The 23988-nt window shown below is 52.2% G+C and overlaps 1 protein-coding gene across 2 annotated transcripts in view; it reads right to left on the bottom strand.

Annotated features, from left to right (window-relative positions):
• Nucleotides 1-23988, bottom strand: part of SLCO3A1 (solute carrier organic anion transporter family member 3A1) — a 298956-nt gene that overhangs the window by 56314 nt on the left and 218654 nt on the right. For both annotated transcript variants that reach the window (XM_059371628.1, XM_059371627.1), the window contains exons 3-4: nt 20566-20664; nt 11369-11632 (exon numbers count right to left, since the gene is read on the bottom strand). In XM_059371628.1, the coding sequence (XP_059227611.1) occupies nt 11369-11632; nt 20566-20664 (363 nt within the window). The remainder of the gene's footprint in view (nt 1-11368; nt 11633-20565; nt 20665-23988) is intronic.

Below are 23988 nucleotides of genomic sequence, written 5' to 3'. Positions count from 1 at the left end.
CCCAGGGAAAGCTCAGTGGACCTTATTTGCATGAAGAACATTCTCTTTTTTCCTCTATCAACCTGATTCGCTGCCAGAAATGACGGATTCCTCTTGTGTCTACCGATTTTGCTGCGAGGTTCCTCCCTTCCATCCTAGGTTTTATTGCGATGACTTGTTAGCACTCTCCAAAGATTCCTATCAAAGGTTCAGCCTACCCTCCAAAGCCCCAATTTGAAAAGGGGTATTAATTAGCTCGAACCTAGGGCTATCCCTGTATTTCAAGCTTTTTCATTCAAATGGGTTGTTAAACCCATAAAATTCTAACCTTCAAGGAGGCAGCAGGTAACGAGGTGGCCCAGACACACAGAAACTGATGAACCAAGGCCGCGTGAGGCCGCTGAACACCATGGTTCCCCTTAGCCAATCACTTCCACCTAGTGATTCCGCCTCAGAAGCTGGGAGCTGGGGTAGGAGGCGGGCTGGCACAAAGCAGCAAACGGCAGCGGGGGAGTTTTCCAGGGAAAACAGGTTTTCCACTGCTGCCTTTCGAAGACCTTCCTGTAGAATTGAGATTCCTTGAAAATGTGTATGTATGTCCTCCAGGAGGGAGAAAGGCAGGTTTGGAGAAGGTGTGAGGGCTTCCAGGGACAGAGCATTAGCTGGGGGCCAAGTATTGTTCTGACCATCGAAACATCCAATCGCATAATTCTCCCAAGAGACCTGTGTTCTTGGGGGCTATGGACAGCCTCCGTTTACAGGTAAGGAAACCAAGGCAGAGAGTGGTGCCACGGTTAGGAAAGCATGGTGAAAACTCAAACCGTGAGACCTGCTGCCCCAGAGCGTGCTCAGAGCCTGGGTGTAATTCTGGTTTGGGTTTTCAGAAGCTCTGCTCTTGGTTTTGGACGTGCAGAGACCAGAGCAGCTTAACGCTGAGAAAGCACACAAAAATTCCTGCTGGGGCTGGGGCTGGGGCTGGGGCAAAGGACTCAAGGGTTTAGTCTTCATTTTTTGGAGAAGGAGAGGTAGGACAGGAAGGGAGGGAAACAGGAGAAAGAAAAGGCTTGCCGAGCCCGAAGGGGAAGAGTTCTGTGCTGCAGGAAAGTTTGACTGAGCAAGGTTGTATAAAATAAGATTTGAGGAGTCAGGTCACTGGGACCTGAATTCTATCTTCAAGACTGAGTAGGTCTGTGCTAGAGCACACCATTTTCTGTCCCATGGATTGCTGCAAAGATTAAATGCGACCCATGAATGCAGAACAGGTGACCCAGTGCTTCTGTCACCCAGGTAAGGTGAGCACAATGATGATTAATACAACAGAAGCTCTTGTTGCCTACTAGGGGGAGCGAGCCCTCGAGTTGGGAGGCCAGGACGTCAGACCTGCTGTAAGAATGCATGTGTGTGAACGGATGTGATGAGTTAGTAGAGCTGGGGGGAGGCTGGGTAGGTGAGCAGAGCTCCTGGGAACTGCTGTGAGAGCCACTGGCTTCCCAAGGACAGGGACAACCTCCTGCAAAGGGCTGGATGGGTCAGGGGGTCGGGGGCACAAGTCCTTGTCCGCCACCTCCTTCCTGGGCACTGCAGGTGCCCTGGGAAGTGCTCACTATGGGGCTCGACTGTATTGCACTTGACTCAGAGATATTTCAGCCCTCGGGCTCTCTACTGAAATTGGCCTTGACCTTTTTTTCTTTAATAACATTGCTGTCAATACTCACGGTTAATGCTTCCAAGAAGGGGAGATGGAACCAGTGTGTGTGACCACTCTGTAATTAGGACAGTGACAGCCGACGTCTGTTGGGCAACCGGCGTAGGATGGGCCCCGCACTAAGGGTCCCCTGTGTCACCTCCACAGCTATCACAACAGGGACTGTCTTACTCTCTCCTTTCAGACACGAGGAAACCAAAGCTTCCCCGAACAGCTGCAAAAACCATGCTACCAGAATGCAAAACTCAAGGTCTGCCTGCACTCCAGATCCCTAAATCTTCAGGTTTCTGGATGGGGACGTGCATCAACGGAAAAGTGTCTTTCTGTAAGTCATCATAAACGCTTTCCAGAGCAGAGGACCCAAGAGCAGAAGGAGCAGGATGGCGGGGGGTGGGGGTGGGGGGGGTAAGAAATACACGAGAGCTTTCGGGTCACGACCCAAACCAAAGGAAAGAGGAAGGGAGTAGTAACAAAGATGTGGAAAAACATCACCATGGCAGCACGAGATCAAAGCCCAAGTAGGGTGAATCCTAGGAAACATGACATCTCCTGGCACGGCACGAATGTTTGGCAGCTGGTCCCCCTGTACTGGGTACAGCCTGTCATCACCGCACCCGTGTGTCCCCGGACACCCTCGCCGGGGTGTCTTCCTGTCTCTCCCGTGTAAAGAGCCACCTGCACGCAGAGATGTGGGCACGGTGCCCGGTGAGAGCAGACGCTTCATCAATGCAAGAGGGATTAAAGAATTCAATAAATAAATAAACAAACAAAATGCTGTCTCTAAAGGTAACTGTCACAATCTCTTAAGAAATGTTAACTGGGAGGGGCGTCTGGGTGGCTCAGTGGGTTGAGCCTCTGCCTTTGGCTCAGGTCATGATCTCAGGGTCCTGGGATCGAGCCCCGCATCAGGCTCTCTGCTCAGCGGGGAGCCTGCTCCCCCCGCCACCGCCTGCCTCTCTGCCTACTTGTGATCTCTCTCCATCAAATAAATAAATAAAATCTTTAAACCAAAAAAAAAGGGGGAAAAAAAAGAAAGAAAGACAAAAGAAACGTTAACTATGGAGACCGGGACCAGGTCACACCATGGGCCACGTTCCACAGGCTCATGGGTCAGGATGGAAGTGGGAATGCTTAGCAAATATGGCCATTTCCACTGCAGATTCTAGAAACATCAATGCCTTGGACTGCAGTGGGGAAAAGCCTGGGTGGAAGAGGAAGTCTGTGGTGCTGGGAAGCTTCCGGAAGAGAGTGCCTACCGAGCACTGGCCCCAGACCGGCTGCCTCGGGCCCCCTGTGACCTTGTTGCTGCAGATAAGACTGTCCCCCAAACTCCGTGCTGGGCTGTCGAGGAACTCGGGGAGCTTCCTGGCACCCTCTCATTGACAGCTGTGAGACAAGTCTTTGGGAACAGGCTGATGGTGACGTGTCCCTTGTATGGAGAAACTCGTGGTCTGAGTGAACAGACCAGAAGCCATCAGCACAGAAAACGAGCATTTATACTGCAAGCCGTGTGCCCAGGGGGTGTCGATCAGCCAAGGAAACCCAGAGCCAGTCAGTTCTATGGGTTCTTTTTTAAAATCCCCTACTCCTTACAACATCGCAAGAAGGCCTGAAAAAGAGTGGTACGGGGTCCCATTAGCTGCTTTGATCCCAGACACCCCCAGATGCAAGGCTAGCTCCTACAGTTCTGGACTGGCGACCCCCAGGAGAGTGAAGTCGGAAACACAAGATGGCCGAGACAGAGAAAGGAACCTGGGAAGCAGCCAGCTTTCTTCCAGATCCAACTGTCGTATCCATGCCGAGGTAGCAGGCAGAAAAGGACTAAAGCAAGCAAGCAAGCTTCTTGTAAGCAGAGTGCTACTTTTGTAACTTCACGCCAGCCCCCAGGAACCCTGTCTGGGAACACAACGTGCCACCCCAGTGGCGGCAGGGCTGACTGCATTCAGCATTCATGAAAATTCTACCCGTAGGAGAAGGCACTGCTGGAAAGACCGAGAGCAGTGCTCAGAAAAGAAATGGTGGATTTCCGCACCTAGGCGGATACAAATGCCCATGTCAAACCTGGACTCCTTGGTGCTATCTCCTGAACGGCTGGGTCTGCAGATCTTCTCAGAGCCTTGAATGTGCTAATGTCACTTATGGCCCTCCAAATGGGCCACATCACAGAGTGTCCCAAGCTTATTACGTGAGTGGGTCTCCTCCCCACGTTTTATCTTCTAGACAACTGTTGCAGAAACAGCTTGGATGGAAAACCCCCAAGGACTCACACCAGCTCTCATATTTGTTTTCAAGATGAGGTTCACTTAGAATTGCCTCATAACTTTAAAGACATCCAGGTGCCTGGACCATCTCCCTCTTCCCCACTAGACTCATGGAATCAGAATTTCTAGGAGTGGGGCCAGAGTACGGGCCCCACTCGGGGGGGATGCTGACTCAAACCCCTAGTTGGGAAACAATGACTCATAGAGTCCACACACTTTGGAGGAGCAATGCAAAAGTCCTCCATCGTTCATTCATAATTTTACTTGAAGTCTTACCGGGTGGCCTCAAGTGCCAGGAACGCTGCTGGGCCCCAGAACAGACACCAGGCAGCTTCCACCATGAAATTTTCTAAATCCTATTTCCCCAAACCAGATTCTCCCATGCACACCTTGGGCATTTCTGTCCCCTGCCTCCGCTCGCACCTGCCCCCCAGCCCGGAAGCCCTTTTCTCTCCATCCACAGGATCCTGCTCATCCTTCCAGATGGGGCTACAATGTTACAGGCTTCGTGCACCTGTCTTCAAGGCCTCCCGGGGGACTCAGTACATCCTTTGAACCCCCTGTGGTCCTCACCACCTTCCCTGCATTCTAGAAACACTTCCTAAATGCCCAAAGAGTTCCCGTGAACAAGAGAGTTCTGGGAATCACATGGGGCAAAACAGTGGCCAGCTTTCCTTAAAGCTGGTCTTCCAAGGGCTTTTAATACTCGAATATACCATATGGGTCTCCAAGAGAATCAACAGTACAGAGACATTTTCTTGAGCTTATTTGGCTCTGTGACCCTTCCCCCCTCCTCTATTGATTTGTTTTCCCCTAAGCATCTCCAAGGACTCCTGTTCCAAGGAACTCCCATAGGGAAACGTCGTCCTCTAGTTGTTGAACCTCCTTCCTTCATTCAAAATACACTCCTGGGGTACCCACGGTGTGCCAGACTTTGGGCAAGGTGCCCTCCCCCGGTAGTCTCAGGTACTGTGTTGAAATCACCTGTGACCTGTTCCCAGACACGTCCTCCAGTGCTGGTAAGAACATGCCTGTGGCCAAACAGGTCCTGGGGACCTACAAACACAACAGCATGTGAACTGTAGCCTGGCACAGGGTTTCAAGCATTTGGGAAGGCAGATGCTTTCCTTGGCCATGGAATCAAGAAAGAAGATCTTAACGGGGAATCCACATGAGGCGATCACTCAGCCATCAAACCTGCAGAACAAGGGCTCTCAGATCACCAGGCTCCTCACAAGAACGTGATGTGGAAAGGCACAGACCCACCATTCAGGAAAATGTGGCAGACACGGACTGCTAGCTGGCAGAGGTTGGAGAAGGTCTGGCAGAGTTGCAGAAGTTAGAGGCACGAGGCAGGTTCTGAAAGGAATAATGGTGGGGACGAATGTGCACCCTGTCCTAGACCCAAATACCTGCCAGGGGACTCACACAGCCCAGAGGCACCAGTGCAAGTCAACCTCAGCAACTGGGGCGGTAGCCCCTCCCCACACAGGCAGGTCACCTGGGGGCTAGCCTTGGCCCCCAGCACAGCTGGAGCTCCTGCTAAACCCATGTGCATGGATGGGTCAGACCCAGGCCGAAAATCTGGGAGCGGCTGGCAGGGGTGTCGGGGGGGAGGGGAGGACAGCTTGAAGGAAAGCAGCAAACTGTGCTCGGCTTGTCAGCGCACCTCCAGTGACCCGTGTATCCCTCCGTTTATCAAACACATACTGAGCACCTACGGACGAGAGCAGGAGTGCAAACAGAGGGAGCCCCTGCCCACACGGAGCTCACGGACGGGCTCAGTGAATCACCACGCACATCATGGTAACATCCTGTCTGTGATACAGAGAGCAACATGCCTGGGGTGTGGGGAGGCGGGCACAGAGAAATGTCCCTGGGGACATGACTGTGAGCTAAAGCCTGAAGATGGGATCAGAATTCCAGCTGAGGGAACAGCAAGTGCAAAGTCCTGGGAGGGAAGAAGGGAGCCTGCGGAACTCAGGGGGCTAGAAGGAAGCCGGGGAGGGGAGGCTGGTGTGGAGGGGCAGGGTGGCAAGGTGTGAGAAGAGGCTGGAGGGGCAGAGTAGCACCACTGGGAGGCCCTGTGAAGGGCTCTGCCTCTGTCCCTTTACGCACGAGGTGGACCCAGGATCAGGTGCATTCTGACGCCATCATGATGTGCCAACTGCCCGGCGGGGTGAGGGCGGGCTGGAGTGCAGGAGACACCGGAGTGGGCTGGAGACGGATTCAGGTGGTAAAATCCGCAGAACCTGGAGACGGAGGGCATCAGGAGGGCAGAGAGCGTAAAGCCCCGGGCAGATTTCACCTGCCCTGCAAGTGAACGTCCTCGGCAACTGGACTGGCTCGTCCCCTGGAGAGGGAGCAAGCAGAGCAGGGAGAGGGCTCGTTCTCCGACACAGGAAGGGTCTGGGTTCAGTCGGCCCCAGGCAGATTCCCCTTCTCCTCCTCAGTCAGTTCATCAACCGTCCAGTGGATCCCGGAGGGGCACCCGGTGGGGGCGTGTGCGGGACCCGGACCCCAGTGCCCCCGGCATCCTCTGCAACGGTGACAACCTGGCCATGAGGTCGCACCCCGAGCTCTGTTGGATGGCTAGCACGGAGAGGAGGACCACTCGCTCATCAGTTGGGCTGCAGTGGCCCAGTGGGACGTCCCCACAAGTGCTTGGGAACTCGTAAACCGTTCTGCACGTGTTGGGGTGGTTCTGAAACCCCTAAGCCTGAAGCAACACCCCCCCCCCCACCGACCCCTGCTGGCTCAGCTGTTCCCTGCTGTCACCCGGTGCGGCAGGAAGAGGCCACTTGGCAGCCAGCGGGAAGTGCACGGAGACAAGAGCGCTCAGCGTTGACTGCTCTTCTCTTCCAGCCATCAAAGGCAGGGCGCTGCCTGCAGATTTTAAACCTCTGGAACCGTCACACTCATCCCAGCTAGAGGGCCCATCAGAGGGCCAGGGCGGGCTGACGCTTACCGGGAGCGGGTTCCTCCCTCCCTTTTAGTCCATAGCCTCGTCCGAAAGACCCACCGCTTTAGGGCACGCTGGTGCCGTTGCAACCAGCAGCTCAACTTGAAGCACACTCCGCTGAAGTCGGCCAGCACCTGCCCACTCCACTGCTCCTTTCCAAGAGTTCACTTATGGCCCCGAGATGCAGTTTAATGTGGTGGTGAAGAAGACAGGCTCTGGGGCCCTTGCCAGGGCTCAAACACCTCACCTTTCAGTCTCTAAGCCTCAATTTACTTCTCTGTAAAATGGTACCAAAGCCTCGTAGGGGTGTGTGGGGGGGGGCGTTAACTATGACAGTGTGTGGAAAACTGACGTTTGCTGCCAGTGGGTGTTTGTATACACATGTGTGCGTGCAAGCCGGCAAGAAAATATTCATTCATTCGTTTATTCATTTAGCCAATACCACCTATGTGCCAGGTACCGTGCCAGGCAGTGGAACAAAAAGATGCACGAAAGCTTTGTCCCTGGAGAACCCACTAGGTTTGGGCAGAGGCCGACAAGCTGAGAAGCCACCAGGTGGTGGGGTGACAGGTGCTTTGCAGGGACCGTGGAGATGACAGAGGAATGAAGCTAATCCAACACTGGGCACGGGAGGGTGGGGGGCACGAGCACAGTGGGACTCTAGGGAGGGATTTCTTGGAAGGGGAGACCGGGTTTAGTCGAGAAGTGGACCGAGAGAGGAAGGGTGTTCCAGGCCCACAAGGGAACAGAAAGGAGAGTGCCTGATGCGTTGAAGGAAGCAGACAGAGCACAGTGAGGAGGGTGCACAGGGTACAGCCACTGGAGGAGCCTGGATCCCCACCATCACCGCCCCTAGGACAGGCGACAGCAGAGACTGTCTCTGTATAAACTACAAAATACAGATGTGCGATTTAACACACTAGCTGGTGGTAATTCTGCCCATTTGTCTGTAACAGTCCCTCCAATTCTTTCCTCCCTCTGGGTCTAGACTTTTACAAACTATTCTGCAAATCCTGAGCATCTAGATTCTGGAAGCCACATGGGTGCTGTCCTCCCCAGCACAGTGACGACAGAGAGAGGAGGAGACACGGTGCTAGACGCAAAGGAAGGATGAGAAGGGGCAGGGAGGGGGATGGTGTCCTGAAAGACGAACCAGCAAAATGCTCTGAAGAACAGGGCTGGGGAAGAGGGCTGCAGAGCCAGGGCACAAAGGAAAAGCTATCTGGTTGCACAGCTAAGATACAAAAATGTGTCTTAGGTTTGCAGACTCCCACCCGGAAAGATACAGGAGCTTAATAAATCCAAGCGCTTGTTTGCCTGCTGCCTGCTTTGTTAAACAGTCATGTGACAGTCACTACAAGAAGGGGACTTGTGGGCTGTGCAGGAAGTAACAGCTTCTCTACATGTTACAGAACAACACTCTGGGCTTTCTCTCTCTTCCTATAGGAGTTGCAAACTCCACGATGGCCAACTTTGTTGGAAAGAGACCTTCAAAGCCCACATGTTTGCGGAGAGCACCCTGAAAAGCAAGCCACGGGCCTTAAGTCCTACGTCACCAGAGCTTGGTTTCCTCGTCTATAAACAAGAATAAGTAATAATATCAATCAGACGCCATATGTTAAAGCCAAGGGGAATGACGCGCCACGGCCAAGGTGGCAAGATTAGGAAGCGGCTGAGCTAGATTGGAACAGCCCCAGCGCCTCCCAGGAGTGGGGGAGACGGTCTCAGTCCCAGCAGGGAGGGGGACGGAGCAGCTGCTCTGGGCACAGGACTCCGGCTCTGCTCAGGGACCTTCCCTATCTGCACAGCACGGCAGGGCCCACGGACGGACGGACAGCCAAAGAAGAAACCCATTTGCAAACTCAATGGAACAGATTCAAATTGCAACATAGATATTTTTAGAGCAACGTTAATCCTTCCATATACAACCCTGCTCAGCTCATCAGTACCCATAAATACACACGGGGAGACCACGGGGGCTTCCAAGGCTGCAAACTGGAGAAAGAGTTTGGGAGCACTCAGTGACACCACACGGTGCTTTGGTGGAAACATCCACATGGCAAAGACATGGTCTCATGTGGAAAAATGACGGACGTAAACCACCACGTTCTCCCCCCCGCCCCGATCCATGTGCTGGCGCATGTAAAACGTGTTTATTAGCATAATAGTTCACGTCGCTGGATCCTGTCTCCTGGGGATTCTTCTAGACACACTGCCTTCCTTTCCTGCTGGGACATTCTTTAGGTCCATTAATAGACCTACTGCCTCCGGGAATGGCTAATTCTAATTAAAAATCATTAATTAGTAGAAGTAGAGCCCATGTACCTCCACAGGCCACAGCGTACGGTCGTTATGGCTACAGTGAGTCTCAGACCTGTCTACCCATCTGTGCGTTGTCAGCTCAGCACAAACCCTGCTGTTGCTTCAATTCTGCCTACTGTATGCACCCCCCACCCCCCACAGCTACAACACAACTCCACAATTCAGCTGTCCGGGTGACCACTGGGTCCCTGGAACCCAGAGGACTTCAGAACATGCTGAACAAATGGGTTAATGAGAACTGAATTCTGAAGCCATGATGTCCCTCTGCCTCTGCTCCAAGATGTGGGCTCCCCACCCTGCCTGTCTGCTGTATGCCCATCATCTCCTCTGCTGCCCGGCCCTGCTGTCCCTTCCACACTGGGCTGCCTTTGCTGGCTTGCTGGTCTGTCCCCAGACTGGATGGGTGAGTGCTTTGATGGCACCATTGTATCTTTTCATCTTTGCACCCCCAGAGATTAAAGTTAAGCGATGACTGGTGCAGCTCTTGCAATCGGAGCTCTTGTAATCACCCTGGGACAAAGAAAGACCCAGAAAGGCTGCCACCACTCCAGTCCAGGGTGTCCCCTGCAAGGCCCACTTGGGCCAGCCCCATTTTCTCCTGCAGATCTGGTCACTGGGACACTCTGTGTGGCCGCCTGTGCTATTAGATGAACAGTAGGCATCGCCCCCTGCCTGGCTGTTTGGGTGCATGTGTGTGTGTGTTTGAGGGGGGGGTCTTCTATTAAGCACAAACTCCTGGGGGTCCTAGCCAAGGCAACCCCCGAAGACACAAAGTGGGTGGCCTTCTCCTACCCGTGCATTCTGGAACTTAGAGAACTTTGCAGACCTTCTGTGGACAGTTCCAAATCATGGAACATGGGTTCCGACATAACATTAGATTATCAATTAGTCCCTTCTGGGAACTCGCCCAAGTTCTTCCGATCCCTCCCTGACACCCAGGTGCTATTAGCAGATCGTCTTCTGCAGGTGGTGCTTTAATTCTCTCGGCCCCACCGTCACGCAGGAACACGATGAAACCTGTTCACTTGTGGAAACGAAGCATGGAGAAGTTCATGACCCCAGCTCGAGAGAAGAGTAGAGCAGGGACCGGAGCACAGGGACGGTGCTGAGCTCCTCTCCATGGCTCTCCAGCCGCTCCGGTGGAGGAGGGGTGCTCCTCATCCCACAAAAGCTCGGTAAAGAGACTTGCACCCAGTTTCTCAACGGGTCACTGGCAGCCTGGCACCATTTACAGGTGCGTCCAGATCCTGCCACGAGGGGACCGTCCCCATCCTCCCGCACCAGCCTCACAGGGGAGGGGTGCCCCAAGCCTTGCTCCTGTCCACTTCAAAAAGCCAGCAGGTTCTCCAGGGGATCCAAGAGGGGTCCTGGGACTTCAGGAGAACGGCACAGATGTCTCGGTGGGGAGAGGGCCGGGACAGACGCCCTGCGGCTCAAGGCTACAGCGGCACTGTTTGCCTCGAAGACCTTTTGCCAAACATGGAACCAACCTAGGGCTGGGGTTTGCGGGAGGATGCTTCTCGTTCTGGATCATTCCATTTTCGTCAGGAAAGATGCGTTTGGTTTCCTTTAAAAACGACTGGGAGAGCTTGGCCACCTTCTCGGGGGGACTCTGTTATTAAGACGGAGTTCATACGTCTTTCCAGAGGTGCACATCTTGCACGGAGGGGACAGGAAGACACAGCAACTCTAAGGAAATGCGTTTTCGGATACGGCTTCTGAAGAATGACCCCACCAGGCAAGGAAGCCCTGCTTCCCAAGTCCTTTCCTGCTACACTGCGCTGGCACATGGGGGCCGGAAAGAGCCCAAGGGCTCCACGAGACATCTAGAACCTTCCTTCCGCAGACCTATCTGCTTATTATGCCTCAGGTGCTTTGTTAAGCACCAGGGTCTCTGCTGGGGAGACTGGTCTGCTGCCCCTTCACTGAGCGGTGGCTACCCCGCTTTTATTTTACGCATCAGGTCATTTCCTTCTCAGGGCTGACGCTGAGCATTGGACCAGAGAAGGCAAACCATGCAAAATAAGCGTGATTTTACCTCGAGCTCCCAGCACCCTGCCCTAGGTACCCTCTCCCCACCCGGCGGCCTCGATGACCCCCCTCCATTGCTCTGGCCACCCTCATCTGAGGCGCTTCTACCTTTCAGCTGCTGGAAGCAGGAGGCGCTGCTGTCCGGCTCCAGGGGGTGCCTCAGGACCCCGTTGCTGGGCTTGGGTCTCTCGTACTCTCTTTCGGGGAGCATGGCCTGCTCGCTCTCCATGGCAGGGTCTGAGTGCGGGGGCAGAGACTGTGGAAACCCGAACATCAAGAGGGAAGAGAAGAAGAGTAAGGCACCGCAGAGCAGAAAGCCACCCCACCAGGCTCCGATCCAGCGGGGGTCGTCTGGAGTGATGTCCAGGTTACCTGCAATGGGAAAAAAAACACAGTCAGGAAGAGAGGACGCAGCCGGGCCGGGATGTGACTGAGGGTCAGAGTCAGGTGCACGGACGGGAGGGGGCTCTGGAAACGGCCTCGAGGATGTGGGGGCGGGCGGGGCGGGGGGACTGGACGCTCCACAAGCCAGCCTTTCGTTCCACATCAGTGCTTCTGTTTCTCCCAAAGCTGAAGGCTGATTGCTTTCTCTCCTTAATTTTCTTGTCTACCCTATATTTCTATCAGTCTAAACAAAAACAGCGAGAAGCCAGACACCCTCGGAATTAAGGCTGGAGCTGATGGGCTCCGGAGAGCTGCCTGGGTGTGCGGACAAAGTACCAGGGTCTATTGCTTTTACCATGGGTTCTCACGTGCACCCCTCCAAAAGCAGTGACCCGGAGATCCCATGCAACGCCCCACTCCCAGCCTCAAATCAGGTTTGGGGAGCTGAGGGATGGCACAGAATGAAGTTGAGAGCCAGGGTACCTGGAGGGAAATCCAGCCAATCCTGCCACTTCTCCCTGCGGGACCCTAGCGATCTGAACTCTGTGCCTTGCTGACTGATCTACGGGACCAAGATGATGGTCAGTACCTTCTGGAATCTGAGGGGAGGGGGAGGCCAAATGAGCCACACCAGACCCGAGGGGCTCAGAATAATGGCATGTGCTTGGGCATTTAAACACTCTTAGCTCCGTATTTACAGCTAGGGTCCTGTTTCCAAACGGCTAGTGGGGTAGGTTACTTCAAATCTTGGTTGTGGCCTGTGGTTTGGGGCAGTCCTTTATTAGAAAGCTTTGCAGCCAACTTAATGCTTAAAGGTGGTGTGCATGTGGTTTGGTCATCTTGTGCTATGATTTCTCTGACGTGCCAGCTGAAGTCATGAAGACATAAACTATAGCTTACCCCTGGGTGGTTTTTTTTTTTTTTCTTTCTCTATAACTCTCTTTCATAGAGCAGTCTCAGATGGGCTGCTTAGAAATGTCTCTTTGATGATAATCCCGTACCTCTGGAGGACAGAAGGACATTCGTGGACATGGGGGCAGGGCATACGAGCCAAGATCTAAGAGGACTACAGGCCTAGACCAGATGGATGGACAGGCTTGGGATGAGACATGACACCAGACCAGCCCTTCACCATTTGCAAATGTTCTCCCTGAAGACTCTTCAGCTAACACTCAGGAAAAGCCCAGCCATCATTCCTTACTCTGCGCTGGGCCTTATGTATCATGCATATTCTTAACTGTTCTCGTCAAACCTCCCCACAACCCTACGAGGTAGAGTCTTTTATTATCCCTATCTTATATAGATAGAAAAATCGAGGCTTAGAAAGTGCAGGTCCTGAGATCCCTGGGTGGCTCAGTAATTAAGCAACTGCCTTCGGCTCAGATCATGATGCCAGGTCCTGGGATCGAGTCCCACATTGGGCTCCTTAGGTCAGCAGGGAGCCTGCTTCTTCTCCCTCTGCCTCTGCTGCTCCCCCTGCTTGCGCTTTCTAATAAATAAATAAAATCTTGGAAAAAAAAAAAGAAAGAAAGAAAGAAAAGAAGAAAAGTGTAGGCACCTTGCCAAAGTTCATGGAGTTTAACACTGGAAGACGGGCATTCAGATGCCAAGGGCCAGCCTCCTTCTTACTCTGCTACACTGCCCTTCTGGACCATCTAGACTTTGGTTTGGGCTCCCTGCATGGATCATTAATTCCTATCCTTTGTGCAATGGGCCTAGGAGCACCAACTTTGCCATTGGTCCCCGGAGCATCAGTGGTCTCTCTCCTGGAGGGGTCGGCATCCCCCCAGCGATATCTAGGGCACTACGATGAACCAGATGCTTCCGCTTAGCTGCATGTCAGAGAAGAAGGAGCATAAGCTTTGGCAGGCAGAAGGTTGAATCCCGGCTCTGTTCCTCACTAGCAAGTGATGCTGGGCAAGCTAGTTACTCTCTCTGAGCCTTACTTTGATCACTTGCAAAATAAAAGTGACATCCACAGAGTCTGCGTGCAAGGATGAGAGGTAGCAAGCAAGAATCACTTGACACGTAGGTTTTCTGTATATGGTAGCTCTTGTAGCTACTCGTAGTCTGTATTTACATGAATGGGGAATTTCAAGATATAGGGTTTTTTGTTTTCTTTGTTTTGTGTATGGGAAGGCTTGAAAAAAGCATGGGAAAACCTATGCTTTCAAGGTAACCTTGAAAGCATCTTTATGCAAACAGGAGAAGAGAAAGGGAAGTCAGATGGCCTCGGGTAGCAGAGCAGGAATGTTGTCTCCAGTCACTGCTGGTGTTTCTTCACCTGCTGCCAAGCCATGAATGAAAACAAAAGACATAAACGGGGAGCTGTGGTATCTCCCTCCATTGTCGATGGGCTCCATAAAGGGGGAATTGAGAGCTCGCAGATGTGAGCCAGTAGAGAGAGAGAAAACCTGGCACTCGTTTGGGGGGACAAAATTAGTAGCACGGAGAGAGTCGTATTTTAGTTACGAAGTTAGTGACTCTCTTCTGTGTGTGAGGAAACATCCCAGGGAGAGGGGCTGCAGTGGAGGGGGTGTGTGTGTTTATGTGAACATGTCAACTCGCTCCCATAGGTACGTGCTGACGGGTGGAAAGCCAACGTTTGCTCGTAATTTGTAAGACAGGGAAGAGCACATGACCTGTGTCAGACCAAAGCCTGCCTGTGGTGCAGGCAAGGAGGGAGGCAAGGTGTGGTAGGGACAGGCGGGGGTGAGGGCTAGGATTTTGTAGATCTAGGAAAATCACAGTTAACCATTTTAGGAAGTATTGATTTTTATTTTTTTTTCTCCTGCTCTCCAGTGCAACCATCCAGAGCACCGTGGCAGGGAGAGAAATAATGTCCTGAGGAGAAACCACTCAGCTTTGGAGCATGCTGCCCCTCGGGTCAGGGCTGGCTTAAGGGGTGGAGTCTTGGTCCTGATTTCGATACTTCACAGGAAGATGGCTAATGCTTAAACCCAGGCTAAGAGTCTTTTCTGAGACACCTCCACAGAAGCGATGGTGAAAATCTCTTCGCGCCTGCCTGGCAATTGTCCCTGGTCAGCCAGAATGTTCTAGCACTGCTGACTAAGGGAGAGTTCCCTATGTCGGGCCACAAAGAATGGTGCAGTAGACATTACTGATGTCTCCATTCGGGTCTCCTCTATGGAGAACAAGGATTACCTTCCCTCGCCGTGAACTTGGGTGTAGCCACACACACAACAGTTTTGCCGCTGAACTGTTGGGGGGCTCTTCTGTGCAGAGCCCTGTATGAGCTAGTGCCTGATTTGCCATGCTCTTTTGCCCTGCCTGATCAAAGAAGCATGTGATATCTTCCCGGGATGGTCCCTGAGAGGTTATGACGAACAAAAGGTCACTGCTGACCCGAGCTGTGTACAAAACAAACCTCCAGTATTGTTTTCAGCAACTAAGATTTTGGCGGTGTTTGTTACCGCAGCAGAACCCAGACTACCCTGACTACCGCCAAAGGCTTGGGAAATAAGAACAGCGGCAATTTAAGAACAGTGACCCTGGGCAGGCTTGGAATCATGAAAGTGCTGACATATAGGTGGGGAACAGGGTGAAAACCTCTTTACTTTTCTTCCAATGTGGCTTTAGGTAGTATCTTGATCTTAAAAAATTAGTGCAGTTACCGCTTTTTCGTGAAGACTGTGGTCAGTAAGACGCCCAGAACAAAACTGAGAAGCACCTGGGTGTCTCATTTACAAAATGTACCTGTCAATCAAATTGCCCCCACGAAGGACAGAAACACACTGAGAAGCACCTGGAGGAGAACAGGATCCCAGGCTGAGGGAGCCACACGCGCAGAGGCATGGGACTCTGATGGGCTGGCTAAGCTCCACCCAGGCTCTCATCGGCCTCTCGGCCATTCCAGGCGCGGAGGCAGTGAGGCAAAGGAACACCGTGATGGAGATGTCTGGCCGCCGTGAGACCGGCACAGTCCGGGCCTGCCTTTGCCGCGCTGTCTACAGGCTTGAAGGATTTCTGTTTTACAAGATCCATTTTCTAACCCTGCCATGTCTCAGAATCCAACCTGAGGAGGGTTTTTGTGGTTTTGTTGGGGAAGCTTTTGGCAGTGTTTGCTTCCTCTGTTTAAAGTCACCTAAACACAAGAGGTTGAGATTGATCGCCCATGCCTGAGGACTGCTGTCGTCACAGGTAGGGAAGAAAAATCGCTGGGAACAAAGTCAAACCACTTTAAAACTAACCAAACAACCTACTCACCCATGAAGATACCTAGGACGGTGAGAAGGAGCCAATCAAAGCACGTGGGGGACACTTCCTTGTCCCTCCCGGCCACACTGATACGTACGCGGTGCCCTGGGCTCTCTGGGCAGGCTTTTGTTTTGTTTTATTCTTTTTGGTCCATTTACCTATTTATCTAACCTATTTCGTGAAACTTTTGCTGAGGGACTCAAGCATTCCAAGAGTATCCTTAAGTTACAGACCAAATTAAAAACTGGGGACAGGGAGGGGCTGAGGGTAGAGGACAGCGTGGAACGTGCCGGATCCGGGCCGTTGAGCTGATGGAGTCTAACATGTATGAATCTGACGAAGCCCGCAGCCAGCCCTAGAACGGCAGAGCAGGAAGCTCTCGGGGGGTCGACCATTTGCAGGAGGCAAACATACGGACACATCTGATTCCGGGGACAAACACCATGAAGCCGTAGTGGGGCCAGCTGGTGCCCGCCTGAGGAGGAGTCTGTAACGGATGGGCAGGCGAGGTTAGGTCATCTCAGCCAGGCCTTTGCCCACGGAAGGGGGCAGCCTTCTGGCAAAAGTCCTGGAGAAACTCCAGGCACACAAGCTGTCGGGTTTGGAGTCGGGCAGAGGCCTGGGCTTTGAATCCTACTGGCTGCGGAAATGAATTAACCTGTCGCTGACCGTGCACTTACGACACACCAGGTGCCAGGCTATGCACTTGGCGTGATTAACTCACGTCCCTGGGGGGGTCACACCGCTTGGAAGCGGGAGAGCTAAGATTCCAAGAGAGGTCTGCATCCAGCACCGGAACTCGGGACTCAAAATCGCTGCAGGAGAACAGCTCAGCTGGCAGGTAGGCGACGAGCAGGACCCACGCCCCGAGGGGAACGTCCTTAAGTTCAGTGAGACGGTCTACATACAGCCTTAGTAAGCGGTCAGTTCGCGGCTGCCGGGATCAACTTCCTTCTGATAAGCCCACTGTTGGGGTCTGCCGACTCAGGGCTTCGGGGTAACCCCTGCTACCACCTCTTCCTTTCTTCTAGGTTCTGTTCTCCACAGGCTGTTCTCCACAGCCTTCTTACAAAGGCTTCCTCCAAAAGCACTTCTGGCTGTACCATCACTCCTTCCCCAGGCTGTTACAAAAGGCACCTTTCCTTAAGAAGAGGGACCACGGGAGCCACACAGGGATCAAACACAGAATTAGAGCAGCAGCGGCAGAATGCCAGTGTCTAATCACGGCCAGCAGAGTCCTCCTGGGGGGCTGCCTGCGGGGTCTGCCTGCCCCACAGCTGGCCTGTTCCTACAAGCGCCCGCCTGCCCGCCACAAGACAGCAACCAGTCTCCCCCACTGGTCTCCCCCCTTCAACCCTGTGTCCTCACATTCCCCCCTCCACCTGCCCCATGACAAGAGCTCTGTCTGCCTCGCCCGCCTCCCCTCAGGCTCCAGATCACACTCTCCCCAGTCCCCTATCTGGCTGTGCGCTGAGCGCCTGGCCCTTTCCGTTCACGCTCCAGGACACACTCTGATGGGTCTGAGCAGCCCTAAAGGGGGGGCTCTGTCTTCACCGGTGGAAAAAACACACAGGAGGGCCAACCCTCAGTAACTGAGAACTCCCTTTCCAGAATATGGCCCGAATCCATTCCAGAGAGCAAGTTTGAGTCACAAGATGAGAAACCATCAAAATTGCTGGCAGCTATAGATCCTGTGTCTTGCTCTGTGATCGAATAAATTATATTCTTCTGCCCTCTACTGGTCAAGAGCAGCGCCAGCCCTCCCCGGCCTTCAGCAAGGAAGCAAACAAAAGCCCGAGACTCCCAGGGCATCCTTTCCTAGAGACACAGTGGAAGGGACTGTGGCTGTGTGCTGAGGGGCTGGGGGGCGAGGCGGGAGGCACCAGCAAGATACCCAGCTGGACCAGGAATGCACACATCTGCCTTCTGCTTCAAACTGCCAGTGAGCCTGGAACCCCGATGGCGTTGCTTCACTTGGGGCCCCCACTGGTCAGCAAAGATGCAGACCAGACGGGACCACGGGCAGGACTCCAGCTGAGGGGACAGCCCAGTGCAAAGGAACCGCCCACCGAAGGGGACCACGATTGAACCGGCTGAGCCCCTGCAGCCCCCTGTCCACCCCTTGGTCACCGCAGGCACAGAGAAAGGATGCTATTTCATTCCCAGGAGGGAGCACGGTGGAGGGAACTGCAAAGTAGAAATGCCTGTACCCTTGCTCAGGAGACCTGGGTTTCATACAGATATGCCCCTCAGACTGGGTCCATCCCAGTGTCCCTGTCTAGGCCCGTTTCCTTGTCTGTACAATAAGAGGCTTAGAAGAGAATGATCTGAGGTTCCTGGCTCAGAGATGCTGGTAGCCCACAGGCTTGATCCAGGGGGGCCACTGCTGATATGCTTAGGGGACTGCCTGACCACCTGGCCTCTTCTTCCAAGCAGCCCTCCCCTCTGCAAGGGGGTGCACCTGTCCCTCACCTGCTTTTACAATTCCTGTCTTGTGCTGCCTTTGGCACAGTGGCAGAAGCTGCCCTTTTTTTTGCGGGGGGAGGGGGGTGCACACAAGCAAGATGGCAGCAGACTCCCACCGCGTGGTATTTCTCTGAGCGGGCCACCCCTCGTCCCCCTTGCTAGGAGTAGGGTTTGAAGGATCAACCAATTGCTGCATAACGGCAGCCTCCAATCCCCTCTTGACCAGAGCCAGCACTTTAAAAGAATAAGAAAACAAAGCTGCATTTGATTCTTTTCTTACCCCCCCGCCCCCCCTGCAAATTTGTAACATCATTAGCTACAAGTAAATATATCAGTGGGATTAATGGAGTGAAGCACGGAGTGACTTGATTGGATTTAAAACCACATTACTTCTTTGGGGTGAATTAGTAAATTTAGCACCGTCAGGAGATGACGGATTGAGAAGCCAGGGCTTGAGCTCTTATTGATCCTAAAAAAAGATCGGTATGAGGCTTTGAGAAGCTGGAACGGCTTCCCATGCTCCGTTCCCAGAGAGAGAGAAAACACGGCCTCTCTGCTCGCAGAACTGCGCAGAACCAGAGTGCTGGGGGGCTCACAGGTGACTTGGGACCACATATGGGAGGCAGCGTCTCAGATGGCCTCCGGGGAGCCCATGCCCTGAGTGGAGACCGGAACATGTGGCTTGCTTGTGACCCCCGGATGCGGCAGAAGCAGGGACATGTCACCTCTGAGCCCAGGTTATAAACAGATCACGGCCCTCTCTCATCCTCTCCTGGTTATTCACTCCGGGGGAGCCCTGGTGAGGGAGCCCCGTCAGGAGGCCCAGGAATGGGAGATGGAAAGTAGATCCTTCAAACCCGCTGACAGCCTGGGGAGTGAACTTAGAAGTTGAATGTCCTGCAGCTGAGCTTTGAAATGAGAGAAGACACATGTCCACGCCTTGGCTACAACCTCATGAGAGACCCCCGAGTCAGAACCACCCAGCCAATCAGCTCCTGGACTCCACGCCCACACAAATAACCTGTGATATCATAAGCGACACCCCAGTGTTGTTTTCAGTCCTAAGTCTGGGGTAACTTGTTACAAAGCAAGAGGAGACTAAGAGACCAAGTGACCTGTGCTTTGGCCGCTGAAGCGTCAGGAGAAGCTTCGAGACAGCGTGTAACTCGCCATGGCCTGGTTTCCTGTCTGGGCAACCGTGCAGGCTGGGGTCAGACAACGCTTCCATGAGCCGCGTCCTGCACTGACCTCAAGGACCCAAGCCTCACTGTCCCCACCACTGCCAGCCCACGCTGCTTACGTAGCGTGCCCAAGAAGTAAGTTTTGCTTGTGTAAAATCACTTCAGATTGGGGAGCCATGTGTGACCACAGCATAACTTAGCCTGTGTTAACTAGCCCACTGCCACATCAAAGTGTGCCTGCCTAGGGTTTGGGGGCTCCCAGAGCCGTCTGAGAAGTACACTTGCTCTCCTGCTAGGAACCAAGAAATGTCGCTTGAAGTGGTTTTGAGGTATGGTACGTTTCTTCATAGAGGACACCCCCAACACTGACTTGTAGGAGCGGGTTTCAAATACTCTGTCTCATCGGCCCCATCTGTACACCGTACACCTGCATTTCCAGAACACACTTAGAAAGTGGGGTTCTCCCCTAGGTTATTGGGCTAATATTCAATGGGAAAATGCCAGGCATTCCACATCTGTCCTCTCATGTAGTTCTTAGAGTGGCCCTATGAAGCAGACAGAATTATTGCTATGATTTACAGAGGAGGAAGATCTAGATTGGAGGAGTAAAATCAACTACAGGCATTACTCCGCCTCTGGGTGGACACTGGAAGAACACCACTGGACCCCAAGCCATCAGAGCCAACGCTCATGCTCTCTCCTTTGATCTCTGGTGAGCCAGCAGCTCGAGGTCCACACACTGAGGCTGTCTCTACATAAGAGGGTTTCATTTACTTACTTACTTATTTTTAAGATTTTATTTATCTATGTGATGGACAGAGATCACAAGTAAGCAGAGAGAGAGGAGGAAGCAGGCTCCCTGATCAACAGAGAACCCAATGCAGGGCTCGATCCCAGGACCTTGAGATCATGACCTGAGCCGAAGGCAGAGGCTTAACCCACTGAGCCACCCAGATGCCCCCATAGGAGGGTTTTAAAACGTAAAAGCTAAAGGGCTCCCTTCCAATGGGGGACATGCCCAGGGGTGGTGATAAGAAGTTGGAATACGCTCCTTACTTGTGTCAATGAAGACGGCATCCACGTACATTTTGGTACAGAAAGAGCCCAGGATAAATCCACAGGCTGGTCCAAATACCAGCATCGTGAAAAGGATTCCTGAAAGAAGAAGATGAAACAGAAATTAGATTTTAAAAAAGGAAAAAAAAAAAAAAAAGCAGAAGCCATTCAATGAGCAAAAACAGTCTGCAGATCAAGGATATTGTTTCACATTGATCAGATGAGACCCTGGATTTACAAGTGACACTATAGGACTTAGTAAAAAAATCCTAAGGGGGGAAGCGCATACGGAAGCATCGTTATGCAGAAATTCTACAGTTTTTGGTAGGTTGCTCTGAAATATCTGTGGGCCCTGAGTGAGCTTACTTTTACAGTACTCCATCCCACACCGTATTAATCATATTAAAATACACCCACTCTGTCATTAAATGGTTTCTGTCATAAACTTTTTTTTTAAATTTTATTTATTTATTTTGACAGAAATCACAAGTAGGCAGAGATGCAGGTAGAGAGAGAGAGAGAGAGGAGAAAGCAGGCTCCCCGCCGAGCAGAGAGCCCAATGCCGGGCTCAATCCCAGGACCCTGAGATCACAACCTGAGCCGAAGGCAGAGGCTTAGTCCACTGAGCCACCCAGATGCCCCTATAACCATTTTTTAAAAGACTTTATTTACTTATTTGACAGATAGAGATCACCAGTAGGCAGAGAGGCAGGCAGAGAGAGAGGGGGAAGCAGCCTCCCAGCTGAGCAGAGAGCCCGATGCTGGGCTCCATCCCAGGACCCTGAGATCATGATCCCAGCCAAAGGCAGAGGCTTAATCCAATGAGCCACCCTGGCGTACCCGGTCATAAACATTTTTGAAACGATTTTTATAATTTTGCTTTCACCATTTATTTGGCTTTATGTAATTCATTTAATTTACAGTTGGCTAAGTTTTTTCAGCACTCATTGTACAAATTCAGGAATTGTTGTGAAGGGAGAAAAGTTAAAGGCACAAATTATTTTCAAATGTAATGAAATGTTTACGGGCATTTAATTTAGCAAAAAAACGGAGCTGACATAATGGTATGCTTTGAGAACATTTAATTAGATGTTTTATTAATTTGAATTTTGCAGATCTGCCCCGCCCCCCATATTTTGGAGTTGCTATCTATTGTTTTAATAGTTTCAAGACTCAACCTTTTCCACGGGACTTGAGAAGATGGTCCTAGGCACAAACTTAAGGGCCTGATGGATTTAACACCGAGATGTTGCGCAAACCCTTTTATTCATTCTGGGAAAAGTACTGAGCCCAAACTAAAACCCACAGGCTGTATCTATTTAACTAAATTTCAGTTTTGTAGAACATTCCTTGAGCAATGACAGTTCTCAAGGCCCTGGGAATAAAAACAGGAGTGAAGTGTGGCCCTTCCTACAAGAGGCTGGCTGCTGCGGGGACAAACAAACTGGACATGGGTTGATCCAACCAAAGCAGATGGCCAAAAAGAGGGGTGCTAACAGGTCCCTGAGGGCACGTGAGGAGCAAGGCTGGAGATGAATTCAAACAAAGGGAGTCTGAGATCGGCGGAGGGTACTTCTGGTCTGCTCACAGGTGTAGACTAACTCATTCTGATTTCCCTCCGTGACGTCATCATGGAACCACTCAAATACTCAGTCAATCAATACTTACTGAGCTCCTTCTAGGTGCCAAGCATGTGTCTTGGGAATGGAGATTCAGCAGTGAACCAAACGATTAAGAATCCTGGACTTCCAGGGGCACCTGGGTGGCTCAGTGGGTTAAGCCACTGCCTTCGGCTCAGGTCACGATCTCAGGGTCCCACGTCCGGCTCTCTGCTCAGCAGTGAGCCTGCTTCCCCCCTGCACCCCCTGCCGCCTGCCTCTCTGACTACTTGTGTTCTCTCTCTTTGTCAGATAAATAAATAAAATCTTAAAAAAAAAAAAAAAGAATCCTGGCCTTCCAGAGCTGACTTGGAGGTAGGGAGAAAACACAAACTATAAACAGGTACTCAACTTGTTTAGAAACCCTTGGCAAAAGAAGCCAGGTCTTCCGGATTTATAGACAGAAACCCAGACCCCAGAGCCATCGCTTGAAGATAGCTTATAAGGAATTGTTTGATAAAGGAAGGAATGACAAGAGGATGGTTTATATCATGCAGATGGGGCCGAACCCACTCTCAGGGAAATCCTACTCTGTGATCTGGAGCAATCTAGAAGCTCTCCAGTCTCAAAGTACGTGTCCCCAGAGCTGGCCAGAGACCCCCAACTACTGTTATTCTTAGTTATTCTTGTTTCTAAGAATCTTGAGAGAAGTCATTTCCATTTTATCAGTACATGGACTCTGGTTTGTCACAGCTTAGATTCAGAAAACCTAACAGAGGAAGTTGGGAGTATTGCTGGAAAATTCTAGAATATGGGGATCTTGCAGATATGGGCTAGAATTAGGGGGGGCTATCCTTAGCAGGGGAGGGTTAGAGACTAGAGCTACTCTTGGCCCATTCCTTGGGACAAAAGTGAAGCATAAAAAATGCTGAGGAAGTCCCGGGGGCAGGGGTGGGGGCATGGACAGGAGGGGTCCCAGGCAAGACCAGCACCACCCAACGTAGCCTATAGGGATTTCTGCTTCAGGACAAAACTCTGAAGGTAGCCATGTCCTCCTGTCCAGGTTGCAGACTGAGGTGAGACCCTGGTCAACCACGGGTTCTCTAAAGATGGTTCAGCAATTTACCTATCTGCTCTGGCAGTCCCAGAGGAAGGGACACAGGGGACAGGAACACAATTCCCTCTCATGGGTGCTGCAGCTACCCTGCTGACTCCCTGTGGATATTCCAGCGGAGGCTCTGACTGTCCCCCACCCCCAGCAACCCCCACCAGGCATAATAATATGCCTTTTTTCATGCCAATTAGAGAAAGCCCCCAGCCAACCTAATCATCACTGGTGCATTGCCCACAGACTGAGTAATGCAAATTACAGCTAATCCTTTAGCAGGTCAAGGGAGGAAGCTTTTAGTGTCTTCAGAAGAAACAGCTGATGTGAAGAGGATGTGGAGATTGTCCTGTTTCTCCCTCCCTGACCTGGGGACGGTAGAGAGTGTGGACTGGCCAGATACCTGGGAACAGCTGGGGACCCCGAGTCCTGGGCCTCCTGTCCTTGTACAAGTTGGGACATGGAAAAAGTCACGTCCCTTGAGCTCAGGTGCCCGCAGGAGCCCCACGGGGCCCACACAGGCCAAATGTCCATTCTGGCTGCTCGGGCAGAGAGCACGGCACGCCACGCAACAATGCGACCTCGCCTTCCGCCGAGAACACCTCCCACCGTGGTTCCTCTAGGAGAAGACAAGGGTTTCCAAGCCGTTGGATTGTGGCTTTCCATTTTAACAAGACGGAGTTCTCCTCCAACACCAGAGAAATCTGATAGGGCCCAATT

Source organism: Mustela nigripes, chromosome 13 (genome assembly GCF_022355385.1).
Source record: "Mustela nigripes isolate SB6536 chromosome 13, MUSNIG.SB6536, whole genome shotgun sequence".
Classification (NCBI taxonomy): domain Eukaryota; kingdom Metazoa; phylum Chordata; class Mammalia; order Carnivora; family Mustelidae; genus Mustela; species Mustela nigripes.
Note: the sequence above shows the minus strand (reverse complement) of the source record. Positions and strands in the feature narration are given on the sequence as shown.